Here is a 20,659-nt window from a genome sequence, read left to right on the forward strand (position 1 = left end):
TTTTCTTAATTTTGTTTTTCATCGAGGACAACTAGGTTGTGGTCATACTCGCTAAATTCCGAGTGCAACATACGTGCACCATAATTAGTGAGCATTATCACTTCTCTTATTAAGATGTAACCATTAACACTGGATGCACACCACATGCACATTACGGAAAAAATTTCACAAATTTCTGCAACTACACACTTTGAATAAGAAGTTGTTTCATTCCAGTTTCGTAGCACCTCAAAACTTGAAATTTATTCCACTAACCCATAGACCCCAACATGAAACACAAACCCTAATGTAACTTTTAAGTATTAATTCATCTTACAAACAACCCATTTATTCCATAAATCATTGATGAAGGAACAATAAGCTAAACACACTACCTTACTATGCTTGCCGAAGCTTCAGTCGCCAAAAAAATGGAACTTTCCAACCAAAACAAAAAATATAGTACAAAACCCAACTCACTCTTCTCATCTTTCTCTCGCATCCTTTGTTCAAAATCAAAGGTATGAGGTCACCCAAAACCCAACTCACTCTTCTCACCTCTCTTTGGACTTCCCTTTCTCCGAAATCGGAGCTTCGAGATATGAGCTCAACCTAGGAACCCGGAGCTCTCTCGACATTCCTCTCTTCCAATGCAATGGGCTGATGATTTTTTATGAGTATTTTAGTTTTCGGTTTTGTGCATAGTGTGCATGACTTGTGCATGGTCGGTTTGTTCTATTTTTGTCACAAGATTAAGAAAATGTCCTATTTCTGGTTATTTCCCTAAAAAGTATTACGTATGTACATACAGGAGATGCCATTGTGGTTTTGTTTGTACAATCAACTAACAATACAAATACGATGAAAACGAGCGTATCATCAGTAGCAAAAACTGTAATGAAAGAACAAAATTATTTACCAGAAACAGATACATGGTAAAATCACTGATTGATCGAACCTCTACGGCCAAAATATAGTGCATGAGCAACAACTATGTAATCGAATCCAGCAATGTCTCACTTCCAAAATGATTTGAATTTAAGCACAGCTGGAGAATCTGAACACAAAGGCAGCTCGCCTCTTGTTGATATTACCTTGCACCGTTTTCTAGCTCCACAAAGACAATCTGCCAAGAAGCACATAAATGTAAATGGTTAATTACCCCTACCATCATATGCCACATTCCCTCAAATTTTCCTTCCCTAAAAGTCACATACTGGTCATTTAACGTTAATTTTTACTAAAGACGGCGTGCCTGCTAGACACAATGTCCAAAAAGTGCCCAGAGACATGCATCATAAAAAATCTAACACAACCCGACCAAGGAAATTACCTTAGCAGAGGTCATGGGTTGTAACAAGTCCTTTCAAAACTCAATAGTCTATGAAAAGTGAAAAGGGTTGTTCGTTAGATGGGCACCAAATACGGATGACAATCACAACTCACAACAATGACTCCCATCACTGAATAGGATGGAGTTTTCCATAAAGGCGAGAAAGGGAGAAGACTATTGAAGAACAGGAGAAGAAGAGTCCTTGAGGGAAGATGAAGACTTGGTTGAACGACGTGAGAAGGAAGCTCAGCCACAATCAGAAAGCCAACAAGGCATTCTGCATTGAGTTAGTTACCAGGGGACGCCCAGTCGAGAAAGCAAAGGACAGGTGGTAGCATAATGGCTGGATGCATGGCAAAGATGACAAGAACCAATGGGTACACTGCCTAGAACACCAGGAGCGACTGAACCAGAACCAGTGGTTACAGTGGGTAGAGTCTCATCTGAAGACCTATAGGTAACAACTTGAGCATCCATTCACTAAAAACAACTTCCTTGCAGCAGTGTGAATTATGAGTTGTAGCTTAGGGTTTACTAGCACCCATCACATCAATGAATGAGCTATGTGAGTTTTAAGGTGGCGTAGGGTTTACTTGAGTGTTTTAGGGTGAAGAAAATGTGTGCCGATAGGGTTTAGGTATTGGTGAGGTGTATAAAGAAGAGCAAGTGAAAATGTTTTTTCTTTTTCTATAACCTTTGTTATTTGTACTCAATTGTTTTATGAACCAATAAATTTGACAGTAACTCAAAGAAAAAGGGGAACAAACTTGACATTCAGAAAAGTTTTGGTGGAGTATGAATAGAAGCGCAAGATATAATTATTTATCCGGATATTGTGCATTCATATTTAAAAGTCAGATGCTTAAACGAAATTTTGAAGGAATTAAATATTTGCAGTTAACTAAGGTAAGAGCAAATAACAAAAATAATAACAATTATAATATAGTAATAATAGTTTTTTTTTACCTTGATGAAAAGGAAGGAATCTCTATGCTGTATTGGAGGGTTGTGTCTGAGTTAGCTCTGAACTCAGCATATGGTGAAGAAGAACATCAATTCTCTGGCTCTGAGTTTTGGAGCTGCACAAAACCCAAGATATGAGTTTAGGCTATCTAAACACTTTAAACATAGGGTACCAACTTGACGCATCCACAAATTTTTAGAAATACTTACCCCAAAGATCGACGTCGATCTTTTGCTCCTTCCCCCTAAATTAATAAAACAGGATAAAACTTAATCATTCGGTAACACTGAATTGTTAGTGGTCAGATGCCTATTTTACATGATGCATGATAACTATAATTTTCAGGGTTGGCATGAGATAAAATATTTTAATGCTCCAAATACATTAATGGAAAACTCTGTTCAAAAACCAAATCGTGTAAAAAACACTACTTTTGCTGGTACTTAATAGAGTGCATCAAAATAAATTAACCAGCTGTCAAATCATCCATTTCATGCATGAACAATATTGGGAAACATCAACATTTTAAACAACATAGTGGTGGTATTAATTGGTTTTTATTTGAAAATGTACATTTGATATGTGTGCACAAGGAGTCCCCACAGCAGGAATTAAGGGCAGCCGGAATCATATGAATAATAACACCAACCCCCATAACATTTTCAAAGTACCCTTAATCCTGCTTTTGTATGCTAAAAAAAATTGATTTTCAAATTTCAGAGTTACATGAAGAAAAAGATACCACTCTCTTCCCTGTTAATTTGAATTCCCATAAAAAGCGTGAAATTTTTTCATGAATTGGTGCCAAAGTTGAAATTTTTCTTTCAACTTGGAGAATAAATTTTCCCAGAAGATACTGACCTCCTCAAATTTTTCTGATAACTCAAGATCCATTTCAGCAAAGAACGCCTCCAGGACAAAAGCCATGACCTGAAATTACATGGAAACAAAAACACGAAACACAAACATACCAGTTTAAATTCTGTAATTTCTTTAGGGAAACTGAGAGATGTGCATAACGATATACAAAAGACCCATGCTAAGCACAGGGAAGCCAGTGTTTGAGACCACTTCATTCAATTGTCCAATTAAAGTTTTGTATAAACGCCAAGATCACATCATTTCCGATGATTGATTTGGCACATAGATGATGTAAGATCTCATATTTCTTTACTAAGAACATTTGCTAATCTATTCATAATTAAATAAAAAACATACCACTCCAACAATATTATATATAGAAAGTTATTATATAACGAAAATGAATGTAGTGGGAAAAACTAGTACTGTCAAAAACATAATGCTGTTGGATGTGCACCTGTTTGAAATCCTTTAGTTATAATCTACAAAAGAAACAAACTGAAAATGAACTTGAAATTTCCTTTTGCTTGCTGATTGGGTTTATGTTATATAGGACTTTATCCATCGTTTGAGTTTATCACAAACCATTTTCTTTTATGATGGCCTTATATGAGCTTCAATTTACAGTCCTCTACTTTGCCAAGTGCTAGGGTATTAGCTGGTCTAAAAGCCCTGCTCAGTTAAATGTTGGGTTGACTCAGGTGATAGCAACCTGTTCCTCTAATCATTGTAGAAAATAACTGACTATGATAGTTGTGCTCTTCAAATAAGAAATGCAACTGGAGCAGTTTGTAAATCTATAGTTGCAATTTTCTAATGTAAGATGTTAAAAAGTTATTCACAATAGGGTTAGTGCACAATGCGAAATTTGAGGCCTACATTCATATTGATTTATGTATGATTGCATGTATACCTGCATCCATAATTCCATATGCATACAAGGAGATATTTGCATGTGTGCATGTAATAGAGTATTGTGCGTCTACAATACATGAAACGGAAATCAGATGAAACATTTTAGTGGCATTTTTGGTAACTCACCAAGTTCAATAGCAGTACGACAGTTACAAGATAAAAGCTGACAAAATATACAACGCTCCACCAAGTTCCTGTTATTTCCTGATAACCCTGAAATAGTAAAACATATGATTAGGGTCATAATAGCAAGTATTTCATCTATACTTCGGTAAAAAGATAATAAAAACTGATTTAATTTTCAAGACGCTCCTAAACCATATGGTCAACAAATGAGCTCCATCAACAACATCTACTTTGAAAAGTGGTTAGTATTGCTTAAAAGTGCTCCACTTGATTCCTTACAGAACATGAATGTACAATAACAAATGTATGCAAGAATTATGCAAAAGTCAAAAACCTCAAGAAGCGAAAAGCAAAAAAGAAAAAAAAAAAAAACACAGTGAAATCTAAATGGATGAATGAGCACTACAAATTATATAGAAAAGCATCCTCAAAAGATATGCAAAACAAGGGATTATTTGCATCATCAGCAACAAGAGATTATTTGCTCTTGATCTGTCACCAACAGATTTAAAGTCTTAAGTCAAGGTATTTAACATAACCAGTCCAATCCACTATGGGTTATATAGAAAAGACTAGTTGGATTTGGTTCACATGTATTATTTTTCTATGACAAATTCCCGAGATTTTCCATCTATGTATTCAGGTCGGTCCTAAGTACCAAGTTATTAAGGGACCTTTCCCTTTGCCCTAACCAGAGTGTGGGGAGAAGGGTCATGCGTGTGTAGGGGGGGTATATATGCAATATTACTTAATAGAAAAGAGAAAGCTGGGACATTTACATACCTCCATCCACAAATGCCAGTTTCCCATGACTAGCAAATTGAAAAGTGTTACCATCCCATTTGGGTAGTCATTGAAGTTGAAAAGTAAATAGCTGATTTTGTCAAGAAAGTCAACAAATTTAACAAGGAATTTTCCCGACAGTTAACAGTAAATTATGCCAGCTTTTATCAATATTCTACTTAAGGGAATGAAGCTAAAGAAGATAAGAGCCATCCTGTTCAATATTCTACTAAATATCGCAGGTTTAGTGTCAACAGTTCCATCAAAGCAAAGGATACTCATTCTCATAAAGCTCAGATCCTTCCAGCAAGGCATTTCCATCATTAACAATTCCACCAAATACCTACAAATTAAGAAGGAAAGAAGTCCTTAGAGACAGATATACTATTAGCATAATGGTTGAAAGTTTGATATAGTTTCAGAAATGTAAGCATATCACAATGGGCTCGGAAGATGTCACGCCATATAACTTCTGATGCATTCATTTACCACTCTCTGCCTCAGAAAGGTGTCCCTCAAATAAGCATGGGGTCAAGTGATACTTTCGTGATGGTTTAGGGGGAATTTTGATAATTAAACCTGTGTGCGTGTGTACTAGTCATCAAACAATAACATAAGAAATGGACGAACACAATGTTCCTTTTAAAAGAAAAAAAGGCTAATGATGACAATCAAATGGTCAAATGATTTTTTATTCAGGTGAAGTTTTTAAGGGTTGATTCTTGATTTTTTTTTTATTTCAATGAACATTTTCAAGGATGATTCTTGATGGGGATCTAAATACTAGACTGCATGGATTATTGAACCTCATTGCAAGGAGCCCCGAACAATGAAATACTCCAGAGGAATCCCTAAGGGGTCCTAAATATGTGTGTGTGTGTGTGTGTGTGTACAGTAAAGTCATTAACACTTCTCCTAAGACCCACCATAGGACATAAATGCTAATGAAGAGCAAGATATTATCAAGAGCAAGATATTATCATGTGGCTCACCTTTTAAGCCAGTTACTTGGCCTTATTTTGGTCCCATTGGCAGAGTCAGGTTTTTATTTGCTAATCAAGACTCTTTCTTTTTGTCCTCTAAGGATTCCAATTCCTTAAATCTATGCTTGGATGAGGAACGTTAGACTACAAGTGAACTACTCAAACACTACAAAGCTAGCACTGAAACACTAGAATTGCACTACAACAATATTAAACAAAGAACGTTCAATAGGACACCTTGAAAGGTGTCTGTTGAAAGTTCTCTCAAAAGAAATGCATCTAGTCATTTTCAAGTCCCTCCATCTAACTTTTTAGTGCATACCTAACAAATTAATCCTCAAGAGTATTACATAATAAGCACATAGGTTTCTCGTCTTTTTTTTCCAGAGTCTGTTCGTTGCTCTTTTGGGTTTGGATTTTTGTACTCTCCCTTTGATTTTAGTTGAATTTGCTAGCTGTTGCTGCCTGTGGACGTAGGCCTACAAGCCAAAGCACGTTAATCCTTTTGTACTTTTTGTCGGATCCTTGTTTTACATATTTTGGCCTAAATTTTGTTCTCTTTGTTTTGGACAATTCCACACAGCACAAGACACCATGAGGGCCTATTTGGAATTGCGCCCATATGAAGCATATTTGTTCGTTGTACACATATTATACAAGTAAAAAGAAAAATTACTTGTACAGTTATACTTTTTAGTTTTTGTACAACTATAAAAACAATGGTCTAACTGGAAGTCTGGAGAGCCTTAGATTAATGTTGTGGTAGTCAGTGAGTTTATTCAATGAGTTTTGGTGCCTTAGATTAAGTTCTGTTTTTGTTCACCTTTTTCTTTTAATGAAGGTATTTTTCATCAAAAAAAAAAATTTCAAACTCAAGTTTAGAGTATTACCTGTACACCGAGTGTACAATAGATACACATGACACAAAATATGGTTCCAAGGTACGGCATCAAACTCGGTATGAGAGTTAAAAAGGTAGCAACAAATGCCCGGTAGCGCTGGACATGCATCAGGAGCCTAATCAATCTTAACATTCTTGCAATTATAAGGTAGCGAATCCTGTTAACAAGAAAACGAGAAATTCAATTACCATATATTCTTACAAAGTGTTTACATAAGATGATTGGATATCTTTCGAACCAAATACGAATCTCAAATGCTCATAAACTACAAATACATCTTACATTAATGCCTTGCTTTTCATGGAGAAGAAACCAAGTATATCATAAGCAAAACCAATGTAGAATGTACAATAATGTTGATGACAAATGTATACTTGGAGAGGTCTAAAGTAGAAGGCATTCATTGAAAAACATTAGGACCAGTCCACAGTAGAAATATAAGAAAGCTAACAGCACAGAGTATAAGAATTTCATCCCTTACCATTCTCCATTTGAAAGAAAAGTTTGTCCTTCAGGAGCCACAAAAGTTATAGTTTCCCCAATAACTGCAAAAGTATCATTCGTTACTGAAATACTGTATCTGATAATGCTAAGAAAGATGCACATCAAATCCAAATTCAATTCCAACTAGAAATAGCACAAACATAGCCTAAAGTGATCATTAATGCGTAAGTGATCTATTACAGTCAATCAACTAATCAATCCTAGAATTAAGTAAATCGCACAAATCATAACAGCAGTGAGGTATATGCAAAATAATTGCAAGGAAACAGAGTCAAACTGTATATTGACCATTACTTAGAAGAGCTTTATGTGATTGGAATTATTTTAAAGAACAATATCATTAGAAAACAGAATAATGAACATTTTCATCAAAAACATATTTGATGATAAGAACAAAAGTTTAATATCAGATCAGAAGATTGTGAACTTAGGCTGACCAGTCCTTTATTCCCAAATATAAAACGGAGGATATGACGATTCAGGTAGTAGTTTAAATTATCAAGTTACACAAAAGCAAGTTGATGAAACCATTGAAAGTGAATGTGTGTATATCTGTACAGAGATTGTGGTGTCAGAGAAGGCCTGCTTGGCAAGCTATATGCCCATGGGCATGCAGTTGTAACAAGTGAGACACTTGACTGCTTCTCATGATCGTCTGCTTCCAAAAGCCTCATTGGGTCAAATATTGAGTAACAATAACCTTCTTTTCTTCAATTTTTTTAATATTTATTTTTACTGAAATGGTTAAAAAATTTCAGGCAACGGCCACATACAAGAATTACCAGTAGGGCACACGTGCAAAGGACTATTGTGGTTTACAATTGAGTAACTTCATCCATCATTGAAGTTTTGAATTAAGTGGACAAAAAAAAATACGAATGTTTCACGAGTTTAAGAAAAAAATGAAGTACAATACAGAAGAAACAGGGATGTGACTGTCTGTACTGGTTACCTATTATCCATGTCACCAGAAAATCAAAGCGATTTTGACCATCCCTCCAATAGTTCTCAAATCCAAAAGAATAGACTTTCAGAGCCATTTCCAGTACATATACCCACCCTGTGAGGCACAAAGCAAACCATTTGAACAAGTTAAAGCTAAGGCCCTCATAAATATAGCTCTCAATAACTGACTTCACCCATTGGCTGAGAGAACCAAAAGAAAATGCACCTGATCGTCAACAATCACAAGATAATTTACACATTCTGTAGATTTGCAACCAGAAACTGGAAATTGAAGTACTTTATTGGTTGAAAATATGAATTTGCTTAACTTTAGATGTAAATGACCTCCAGCCACAAGTTCTAGAACATCCTAGAATTTAGCTGGCTATAAACATCTTCCAAACCAAAAGTAGATTTTGTGTGGCAGCCATACAGATCATTATTCAACTACCATTCCAATAAAGACAGTACGATAAGAGAATGTTGTAGCAAGCCCTTACCAAAAACAAACTCTGCCACTTGCCACACCTCTTGAGCAGTACTGTTTTCTATATCAAGCTGAACACACCAAATTCAAATTAGCATGGATCATAATAATCGACTTAAAAGTAATCACATCAATTGATAATGTGGCTTAACATTCCTATTGAACCCTTTGTAGATAATGAAGCATGGTGCAGATCACACACAAACGTAAATGAGATAGTTTTCTTGTATTGACAAGCATATATCTGAATTATCAACACACAAGGAACAAATGCAGGCATGTCATTTGGGTTCTCTCAATATCCTTTTCAATACCAGAGAGCAACTACACAAGCATCAATGTTTCTCTCGAGCTTAACACCAGAACTGTTCATTATCTTTCCATGTAGGTCAGTCAGCGCAAAGTTGCTGTAAATAAAAAACAGTCAAGTCCTTCTTACATGGTGTATAGAATATTGATGATACTCCAATCATTATCAGAACCAATAATCCAAAGGGAAATCTGACGAAGACATGGTATACTACGAACATTATTTAAAAGGAAAAACTGAAAACCAAATGACAAAAAATAAAATTGAAGGAACAAATAAAAAAGTTGAACATTAAAAAAAGGTTCTCCAGCCACAATTAGGTTGGGGGAGATAGGGGTTCCAACATCCCCTGAGATGGGGCGTCCAAATGCCGACCAAGAGTATTGCCCAAAGCACAAATCTTTAATGAGCTTCTTCCTTCTTATATACCCAAGTACATAGCGGATGTGGGACTCAACATATGAGTGCAAGATACACATAAACATCGGCCATCACAATGCCCCTTGAGATGGAGGCCTTGAGCCCCTTGAGATGGGGCCTTGAGCCCCTAAAGAAAAGTGGTTCTCAAGGTGTGGCCAGTTTTTATGACAGAATAACACAACTCCAACACAAGTAATTAGCAGACTAGTAATGAGTATTACCGTGTTCCGTTAAACCAGTTCAAGACTTTAATAAACAGTCTGTGTATTGGGTAAACCACCTAACTTGAATACAAGACGAATTGGTACGCTTAGTAATCATGTAACATTGACATGAACGTAAGATAATCGTATCGTGTTGACACGATTCTAACCTATAGTCTATTATAACTTGACAATTTAAATTTATTATAGTACACATGTATACTATGATTCCTGTAGAGCATTAATGCAAGTTATGTTGGATTTCAAGCCATACCGTTGTTTCGACAATAACAGCAGCCAGATTGACTATGAGCATGAAGGATATTATGTATCCAAATTTGGGACTCCGAACGAAGGCCTTCAACTTTTCAGAGAACAATGAATGGTAGATTGAAGGGAACTTTTCAAGCAAAGAGGGCTGCACCAAAAATTTAAATCATCAAAAGTGCAGTATAAGAGCACATCACCATATTATATTAAATAATAACAAGCAATTTTCTTGTGCTTTGGTCCAAAGAAATTCAACTTACAGAATCCTCCTTCTGGAATCTTAGGGCAATGGCATTGCAAAGATCAAAGAACTCTTCTAAGTTTATCTACCAGTGAAACAAATAAATGTCCAACAAATAAATCAGGGATGTAGAGTCCACAAATGATAATGACCACATGAAACTTAGCAAATAATGGAGTTGCAAGACATACAAGATGCCAACATAAGCTTGTATCAAAGAACGGCAGTACCAATGAAAAATAATAATAACAAATCAGAAAGAGGCCATCAAAGCTATTTTAAACCCACTTATATCAAAAACTCAAATTTATCCTGCATAAAAGATACTAAAAAAAATAGTATAATAAAGGCTTACAAGCAATTCAATCTACCTTGAAGTCTCCACTGTCATCCAGCTCTTCAAATATCAGCTCAAATTCTTCTCTTGTTATGTTTGGCAAAGTCCTAAAAAAATTTAAACAAAGGCATAGTGTATCTGAAGCAAACACAAAAGAGGCACAGGACCAAACTATTGCGACTGTTTAGAAATTGTTGTGTAACGGACCTGGGTAAGCCCACAACTAAAACTGATCCGACACAGATTTTGTAGAGCAGCTCAAAATATGGCGAGCAGATAATTTTTAGGAATTAAAAAAGTGCAAATGCATGTTAAAACTCAATGACAGATCCCCAGGTCAGAAATAACCCTCAAGCCTCGTTTAGTGTCTATGATTGGCTTGAATCGGATAGCTCCCTAGATTCAATGAATGTTGAATGAATAAATGGATGTTAACTTGCATATGTTGTCCAAGTTGAAGATAGAAGATGGACTGTCATCAAGAAAACTTGTCCCTTCAAATCCCCACAGAAATGGTAGGACTGGGTGGGCTAATTTTTCTTCATGACAAATGCATATTCTACTTTTTAGTTGGACAAACTATGCCAGTTGACATCATTTCTTCGTTCAACTTCATGGAATCTAGGAGTTATCCAATTGAAGCCAATCCTAGACACTAAATGAGGGATCAAAGTAATATTTTCACTAAACTACTTCTCAATGTACATGTTCTACTTTAAGCATCCGCTTTCACATTCAACCAAAATGACCTCAAGATTATACATGGAACATTGACAGTATATAGATGAGATTGGACCGCAAATACCTGTAATTATTTAGTTCCTCAAATAGTTGAATACACTGATCCTTATTGAGATATCCTACATTCTGTCAAGGACAAATTTATGGAAGACTTAGACCACTTATCACATGGAAAACATAAAAATAGAAGTTATGTCAAACTCAAACATAACAACAACCACACTCAAACACAGAAAAAACTTCCATTTAAGTGTACTGTAATTGTGATGATTATATTTTACCTTCAATTCAAAGTAAAAGACTAAAAGTCAACTAAGTTGTCATAAATGAAATAAACACTGTTTTCTGAGGGGCGAAAAAGAGAGAGACAAAACCGATAACAAGGATGGCACTTAACAGAGTTAAAGGAAAGATAATAAGGATCATCACCAATTATTAAACTTTCATTAGCATTCACGAATAGGGATCATCTTTTCAATCCCATTCATAATCCCATATTATCGGGAATCATTTATCATTCTAGCTCATGAATAATTTCAAAAACCCACATGCAGGAGCCCTACAAGTACACAGGAGAAACACCTAAAGCGGAAATACAACCTTAAGCTCAACAGATCTAAAACTCTTTTTTTTTTCTTTTTTTTTTGTGGGGGGGGGGGGGGGGGGGAAGAGAAATAAGAGGAAAGAAAAAAGAATCATCAACTCAAAGAAAATCAAAAGAACAATTTCTGGAATGTTGAAAGATCAACAGCTGAGCGGTCACTAAGTAATAGTATACAGATGAGAAAGAGCAGAATAAATGTGCAAACTTACTCCTATCTCTTATTTTTCTGTAAGATCTAATCAATGAGGGGAAACAATTACTTACATCCTTGTCTAATAAATTGAAGGCTTTCTTTAGTATAGTTTTCCTTGTCTTGTCCATCCCAGAAACTTGTTTCACAAGCTACAAAAAAATTACAAATAAGCACTTTACATTCATATTCTTCTTGAAAATTACAAAAAATAATCACATCAAAACTTTTAAGTGTAGTAAACTCAAGCAGTGGCTAAACGAGTGGATACTAGATATAACTAAATACAAAAGTTATCCCATGTGATCGTTAAGAACAGACAGTAAATACATGAAATACACCTGATTTTTGAAGCTATCATACACAACAGCAAGAATCAAGTTCGTGACAAAGTAAACTCCCAACAGCACATAGATAACGAAAAACAAGGAAAACCAACGTGAAGCCCTGAATAAGAAGAAAATGGAATTTCATTAAATAATAGAACGAATGATCACATGTGAAGAATAAAAGCTCAAATCATGTAATATGAAACTTTAAAAAGCTAGAATTGTTCTAATGCCAACTTTAAGAGGACGAACAATGTTCGCAAGCTAAAACAAAAGGAAAGCAAAATTCAAATGTTAAACTTGTAGAAATCCTAATATGAAAATTCCATGCCAAAAACAATAAAACTCTTAACATTTCTTCAGCCAATCTATGGTGCATTCCTTTATTGACATGTTTTTTATAATTTCTCATTTTAATTTTTACTCCTTTGTTATTCTGCTCATTGGTTCCCCTGCATAAGGATTCTTTGAATATTTCTTGCCAGTATATTTCTCTCTATCCCTAAAGAGTGACATACCAGTCAAATAAACTCAAATTAAAATCCCCACTGGAATCCCCAAATTATGGGGAAAATGTGAAAAGTCTGTAAAAATATTCAGTTCAACAGTACAAAAAAGGGAACGAGACTTTACTAGATGAAATTAAAAACCGAAAGGAAAAAAAAAACAAAAAAAAGAGCGCTCTAATTCATCTTCATGGTCAAACTTACTTGTAGGCAGGTATCCAGACATCTGGATTGTTTGATGTGGTGAATAAAATAAACATCTGATACAGTGTGACACCATATGAAGTAAATACTATTTTCCCCTGCAGGGTATCTTCAAACATGACATAGGCCAACCAACTGGCAAACAGAAGAAATAAGAGCCCTAGAGCCTGCAATGGAAAAAAAAAACTTAACAATGAAAACAGGAAAAGTTTAAATGTTCTTATTCAATGAAACTGAACAAAGTGGAAGTGTGCCATCACAGAAGCCTTACAAACGGACTTTTTCTTTTTTGATAAAAGAACAGAAGAATTGAATATAAAAAATTAAAAAAATTAAAAAAAGCTGAACAAAAATATAACGTTAACCAACAAAAACTAGAATATATGAACAAAATCTTTCAGCAAATCAAAAACCAGAAGCAGTAAACAAAACATTTTTTTTTTTTTGAGAAGAAACAATTTTATTAAAGAATAGAGAAAAACACAGAAGTGGATAAGAAGTCCACCAACAAATTAGAAAGGAAAATCCTAATAGGAATTGGCTACAGTAGCCAATTCTAGACCAAGCTCACTTAACTGCTGCTAACAAATCCCACAGTATTTGAGATAGAGAGCAATTATTAAACTCTTTAGTAACCGAAACAGTAAACAAAACATTTGAAGCAACAGTTTCCACAAAATACACTAACCCCAACACTCCTCCCCAATCAAGAAAGATTTCACAATGGGAACGAAACAAAAAATATAAATTCTATCCCAATTTGACCTCCAAACCATCCTCCTTTTCTAAAAGATATTCTTGTCCCATGCCATTCCTAAACCCTTAACCCCTTCAGGCCTTCACCCATGAAAACCCCTGCCAACACAGCAGTTTCTAGATAAAACTCAGACCAAACAGAACACCTGCAGCAATCGGAGACAAATCTGACTAATGAACATGTAGTGCAGAAAAATATGGTCTGCATTCTCCTCATCCAGTTTACACCACACACCAATGTGGAGATAATCACGCAAAGGATCTTCTCTAGAACATGTCACAGGTATTTAGAGGTTTCCAAATCAACCAGCCAAGAGAATTTGCTCCTAATCTGGCACACCGGCCATCCAGATTATCTTAAATCGGTCAGAGGAGGGTCCAGTTGTTCTGTAACCAATTGAAAGGAGAAGCTGACTGGACCATGGTCCTTGGTCAACTAGACATGAGCCCAAGGAGACATTACTTCTAAGAAAGGACAAGTCTGCAATTACTTTGAGCTCCCTAGCTTTGAGGTTTATAGGAATTTGTAAGTTCCATGAAATAACTACAAGTGCAGAGAACTGCCACTGAAGGGATAGACACATTCAATTCAAAGAAGATCGATACAAGGTAGGAAATAAATGTTGGAAAGAGGACTTAACCAACCAAATACCTTCCCCAAATCTGACTCTCTTCCCATAATCAATCACCATAAGATTCAAAAAAGAGAAGAATAAAATAAATAAAGCTATAAGGTAAGACAATCAGAAGCTAACAAAAGAAATAAGAGCGCAAAAATAGATAGTTAACAAACCACGATGTTTATGTATGTGCCAAGCATTCCAGCCACGATGAGCATGCACGACCGCAATTCCCTTAAATGGAACCAAGCAAGCTTGAGTTATTGCAGGGAAAAGAACAACACAATACATGCATAAAAAAATAATTAACATTATGAGTTTTGCTTCAACAACTATTACCCATATGGCATCATCAATGATTTAAAAGAACCAATTGTCACTATGTAGGCATTTATGCCTGTAAACCTTGATTAAAAAACTAGAAAATTTGTCTCCAGTTCTATATTATACGGAAGGGTAAAAATTGAAGGAAATGGATGTAGTTTCCCATGTGAACAGAATCAGAAGATGCATGACACTGTACAAGCAGCACTCCTCAGCATCTGTGTTTTGACTCTTTGTGAGCAGGACAAGAGTCCATATGAGGATCACATATAAAATATTTAAGAAAAAGGACATAATAAAATACATAAATAAATGTCATTTGCATCTTATGTGGCCCTTAAAATCTCTAGATATGAAAATTCATGTGCATAAAAAAAAGGAAAAATGTTAGCAATACCACAGGAACTTTAACCCTGTGACACTTGACCACCTGAACTAAACTTTTATGACAAAATACTGCCTACCGTCAAGACTGTTAGGATTTCCGTTTAAAAACAAAAGGTCACGTGCGAGTCACATCACCACCATTTTGTGACGGATTGCCACTTAAATTAATTTTTGTGTGCAATATTGCATCCTGATTTTTTTGTTTTGGCCATATTATCACCAGGAACCTTACAAATTATCCCCCAACTGTATTCAAGCAATAACAACAACAACAACAACAAAGCCTTTTCCCACTAAGTGGGGTCGGCTATATGAATCCTAGAACGCCATTGCGCTCGGTTTTGTGTCATGTCCTCCGTTAGATCCAAGTACTCTAAGCCTTTTCTTAGAGTCTCTTCCAAAGTTTTCCTAGGTCTTCCTCTACCCCTTCGGCCCTGAACCTCTGTCCCGTAGTCACATCTTCGAACCGGAGCGAACTGTATTCAAGCAATCATTTTATAATTTATTTTATTTTAGTTTTGTTCAAAATAATATCAGGCATTTGGAATAGCATCTTATGGGCCATCAAAAAATAATTTTGAAAGGCCATACAATGTCAAACCCCCGAGATATTTTTTTTTTTATCAAAACTAAGAAAATATGTAAAATGGGTTTTTAAATTATTTTTTTCCCCAAAAGCTTGAATAAGATTGAAAGGGTAATTTGGAAGCAAAAGAATAGTTTCAAGTGGCAATATGGCACATATAAGAAGTTCAGGTGGCAGTTTGTCACATGATTCACATGTGATAATTTTTAAACAGAGAGCCTAATGGTCTTCACGATAGGTGTATCTTGTAACAAAAGTTTAGTTAGGTGGTAAATGTAGCAAACGAAAGTCCAAGCGGTCAAGTGTCACGTGAATTGGGTTTTACACACAATACCTGAAATTCAAGATGAAAAAGATAACTCTGATGTATGGTGCAATCCTGAAAGGAAGGGAATCAAAGGCCACTGAAGACAAATAGAGAGCATAAACCAGCATATCAGCAACCAAAAGCAGTAGGCACGTGACCTGAAAAAAAAAATACAAAATTGAAAGAAAAAATCATTCCTAGAAAGAAAACAAGAACAGCATTTGGCATTCATGGTCTGTGGACAAATCAAATATTAATTTCCACATTGATTTTATTCATTTTTAAATCAAAAAACGCTTTTTTTTCTAAGCTGTTTATAATGCTCACGATATCAATAGTTATGGAAGTCCAAATGCACAGAACACATATTATAATATACACATCTAGAAAGGATGAAACTGCTACTGTTAAATATATATATATATACCAGAAAGGAACTAAAGCCTCAAATCAACTTCTCAAGGATTTTTAGGTGGAAGGTTATTTGCTTAGTTTCTTTTAGTTAGAAGATAACTGATTTTTATCTGTAGTTCTGTACAAAATCCAGAATCCTAGACTATATTTTTATTCCTTATAGACAGAATTTGAATATTAAATATGAAAGGCGTGTCGAAGATATTGTATGTGATAAAAATGAAAATACTCTTCTGATTTTCAAGTAAATTTCTGTATGGATATGAAGTAGCCATCAGGAGAAGCAATAAAATTTCACATGACTGCCTAAGGCCAATGATGCTGAGACAATACTCAGGAAACAATGATGCTGAATTATACTCAAGAAACAATGATGCTGAAATTGTTGATGCTAATACAATAAGGACTGCATAACAGTTACATCTGCAACAACAAATCCACCGCACTTTGATTCACATAAAGAATGCTAGAAGACCAAGATGAATATGATTTATTGATATTATGGAGGGTGGGTAATGGAGGGAACCTTTCATATTACAGCCAATAATAAGGCCAAAACCAAGCACCTACCTTGAATAGGGTAAGAGGATTTTTCCAATAGAGATGGAACCCTTCATACGAAATTGGAAAGAAAATGTGCACTACGAGTACAATGAGTGTTATGCCCTGCACAGAAAGGGTAAAATTTAAAATTCCAAACATTAAATGGAAAGTAGCTGTCTAATGCATGTTAACAGAAATTAGGCCATAAAAATGAAACCTCAAAAATGCATCTTATAAGCTCAAATGAACCCCACGAAAATTCTGACAACATCTTTCTAGTAAACAACAAAAACGCAATACCACTACGCGTGTATGCATGCATCTCTATCGGATACAATTTACTTACACTATGTGAGGGTAATGTGTCTAATTTACACATCACCCAAGCATAGTGACTAATTTACTGAACACGTTATTTACAAAAGCAGGTGTGTGTATGTGTGCATAAGCACAGCATAATGTGAGTGGTGGGCAAGTTTTTGCAGACTTACGGACACAATGACATAAAATTTTGGAGAACTCCGTCGTCCACATATAAATTGCTCATCTCAGAAGTTAGTAGAGTAGTACAATAGTAAACTAGAAGCAACTAATTGAAATCGTTAAAACAAGTATCGAAACTGCATCGACCATATATGATGAACTTGATCAGAATGTTGAGTGTGAAACAGAAATGAGACTAAAAGAAATACCTCAAAAATAAGAGCCTCCAGAGTATTCAAGTACGGCAATTGGCCAAGATAGAAGTAGTCTCTGTCCCTACATGTATAGACAGCGCCAGTATACCTAGCGCACCACAGGGGTTTCTGCACACAATTCACCAAACACCAAGCACCATATCATAAAACTGGGCCCAAAAAAACCCAAATTAAAATTTTGAAAAAACATTGCAGAGACGAACCTCGAGGAAATTGAGTATGATGAGGGCGAAATAGAGGAGAGCCCAAAGGAAGCTGAATCGAAAGAAAAGGAAGTAGAACTTTGCGGCACTCTGAAAGCTTGATTGATCCAGTATCTGCTCGGGTAAGCCAACGCCATCTTCCGCCTGCAGATCATTACAATTTCAAACAACATGCATAATTGCTGTTATAGAGTAACAGCAACATGAACGATGAGGATTTAGGGAAATGCGAGAGAAAGACCAAATCGACGAGTGCGGCAGCTTTCTGGTAAGGAGTGCCGAAGGAGATGGCATCGGAGCGGCGTTTGAAGGCGATGGGTGGATCTCCGCGTCGCGGGACGCCGCTGCCTTCACCGTTGAGCAGAGGCTTGTCCATGTTCTCCGGATATGAGACGAGACGCGGTGCAGTTGCCACTGGTGGTGGCTAAGAATATGAATGGCGGTTAGCTTTAGTTGCTTTTTGAGGAGGAAATGCATTAATGAAGTATTAATTACGTGTAACGTAGTGGACGGAGTTGTGGAGTGACTGCCTGATGGGAAATTTCGTTCGTCCGACGTTACTTTTTCTAGCAGGACAACGCGGCGAAGCAAAAATTGAGAGGGAGCCACGTGGTGGTCGTCTAGGTGGTGCCGTCATGTCTGGTGGGTACGGGTTCCAGCAGTTTTTGAAAACGGGTGTAGAAAGGATAATTGGATAAGGATAAAATGGGAATACAAAAAATACTTTTTATTAATGGGGTAGAAAGAGAATTTTTGGGTTCAAATAAAAGAGTACGATTCTATCTCCTTTTATTTATTTATTTTTTTCTTTTTTCTTATTTAAACGGTTACGATTAAATTAAATTAACGTTTTATGTTAATATTTTAACAATTAAAAGAAGACAAAAAACAATTTATTAAAAACAGAAGAGAAAAGAGAATGAGAATATAAAAAGAGAGGATCCTACTCCTTTAAATAAAACCACTCATGCTTGATCGCGACTGCAAGCACATCAGGGATTTGGGTGTCGAAGTATTTATCATTTTGTTTTTAGTACGTCGGCAGGGCAGGATTATATTGATAGGTCAAGGACTTGGCACGTCGGCAGGGCAGGATTATACTGATTGGTCCAGGACTCGAGGACAAACCAAGCGATGTCGGCAAGGCAATGGCCCATAGTACTTTTGCTTTGTAATTTTTTGTTTCTAGAACGAAAATGAGTATTGGGCTCATGCTAAGTTGTGATTTTGATAACTCAATGCCGAACTTGTTATTTATGAAAGTAAAGTGTCAGTTTACTCTTTAAATTATTACTTAACTTTCGATTTCTCTTTTAAATCTTTTAATTAAAAAATTAAGGGCCTAAACTTTCTTTTTTTTATTCCAATTTCTCCTTACTGTTAGTTTTTCATAGATTTTATCCAAATTAACTTTAACTTTTATTACGTGCACACTACATGACTCTCCTTTGAGAACCAAAGCGTCACTTCGCAAGCCTTTCAGACACAAAAATTATAGAATTACACATATTTGCATATGTTTACATTTTAGAAATCTAAGGTTTTCAATTATTTCAAAAAAAAATGAAGCGACGAACTGCCCTCACATGTTGTGCACATGCTTCCATTTAACAAAAATTTGGATGGAATGAATGAAAAATTAATAGTAGGGGCAAATCAGCCAAAAAATTAGTTTAAGTCCTTAATTTTCCAATTAAAAAGTTCAGGGAGAAATCGAAAATTAAGTAATAGTTCAGGGAGCAAATCAGCGATTTACTCATGAAAGTATATAATATTAGAGGTATGGCCAATTTTTTATCCGAAATATAAGGAACTATAAATTTTCTTCCTAAACTTTGATTGTAGTGCATTACGCACCTAAAATTTCATACTTGACCAATTTCCCTTATTGAACTTTTATACTTGGTCAATTTCCCTTATTGAACTTTTATAATTACCCAATTTTTCCCTTGATTTTAATTTTAGCGGATTACCTTATGAACTTTTAGAATAAGCCAATTTTCTCCCAAACTTTAATTGACACACCCCGACCAGGAATGTCCACTAGGACTCCGAATCAAGCTGTGTTGGCCAACACCTGGAAGGTGACGAAGCCATAAAGTGTAGTGATGTGGAAAATGTGAATAAATTTAAACCTAAAAGTGCCTAAATATAAGAGTTGTGAGCGGGAATGAACCCATTTCACACTTGATTACAGAGTATAAGTAAAGTACAGTAAGGTAAGATAAGGATTATACCATCATAGGTAGCCACCTATACTGGAATATGCTAAGAATCCTCGTCGATACGGAAACTCAGCTACTAAAACCTGGATGGGTGAAAAACAGAAGGGTGAGTGGGCAAAACAAAGCTTTAGAAAACACATTTCTCTTTTCTAAAAGTAATAACCCATCACTGTAAAACCCGTATAGTTTTCAAAAAATAATATTACATAAGTACGAAAACAAATGCATGAGTGCAGTGAAAATAGAAGCATGCCATGCCACAATATCTCAGCAATAATAAGCATAAACCAGGTGTGAAATCAGTCTAACTAGCATGCCAGTTGGAGTCACCTAATATGACATGTACGACTGGACCTATTGCTCATCAGTCTATGCTAGCACACAAGTCAGAGTCACCTAGTGTGACCTGTACGACAAGCTGGGTGTAAATATGTACGCTCTAGTGCTACGATCACGTGA

At 35.7% G+C, this 20,659-nt stretch overlaps 1 protein-coding gene across 2 annotated transcripts; it reads right to left on the reverse strand.

Moving 5' to 3' along the window:
* Positions 1 to 731: 731 nt before the first annotated feature.
* Positions 732 to 18,998, reverse strand: LOC103431516 (two pore calcium channel protein 1-like). 2 transcript variants are annotated; one of them, XR_011584089.1, is made up of 25 exons: positions 18,217 to 18,896; positions 17,976 to 18,119; positions 17,767 to 17,880; positions 17,102 to 17,197; positions 16,145 to 16,275; positions 14,687 to 14,747; positions 13,138 to 13,304; positions 12,440 to 12,545; positions 12,173 to 12,250; positions 11,369 to 11,430; positions 10,598 to 10,670; positions 10,246 to 10,311; positions 9,990 to 10,133; positions 8,796 to 8,853; positions 8,303 to 8,410; positions 7,328 to 7,391; positions 6,835 to 7,003; positions 5,240 to 5,304; positions 4,962 to 5,052; positions 4,179 to 4,265; positions 3,138 to 3,206; positions 2,486 to 2,520; positions 2,279 to 2,391; positions 1,313 to 1,360; positions 1,011 to 1,105 (listed from the first exon to the last, which is right to left on the reverse strand). XR_011584089.1 is itself a non-coding variant. In XM_070827414.1 (24 exons), the coding sequence occupies exons 1-23, from the start codon at positions 18,349 to 18,351 to the stop codon at positions 2,301 to 2,303; spliced, it is 2,214 nt and encodes a 737-aa protein (XP_070683515.1). In that variant the 5' UTR covers positions 18,352 to 18,998; the 3' UTR covers positions 732 to 1,105; positions 2,279 to 2,300. The 2 variants fall into 2 exon arrangements, 1 of the variants encoding a protein (XP_070683515.1); XM_070827414.1 differs by lacking the exon at positions 1,313 to 1,360 and having other exon boundaries at positions 732 to 1,105; positions 18,217 to 18,998.
* Positions 18,999 to 20,659: the final 1,661 nt, after the last annotated feature.

This window comes from Malus domestica, chromosome 09 (genome assembly GCF_042453785.1).
Source record: "Malus domestica chromosome 09, GDT2T_hap1".
In the NCBI taxonomy this organism is placed as follows: Eukaryota; Viridiplantae; Streptophyta; class Magnoliopsida; order Rosales; family Rosaceae; genus Malus; species Malus domestica.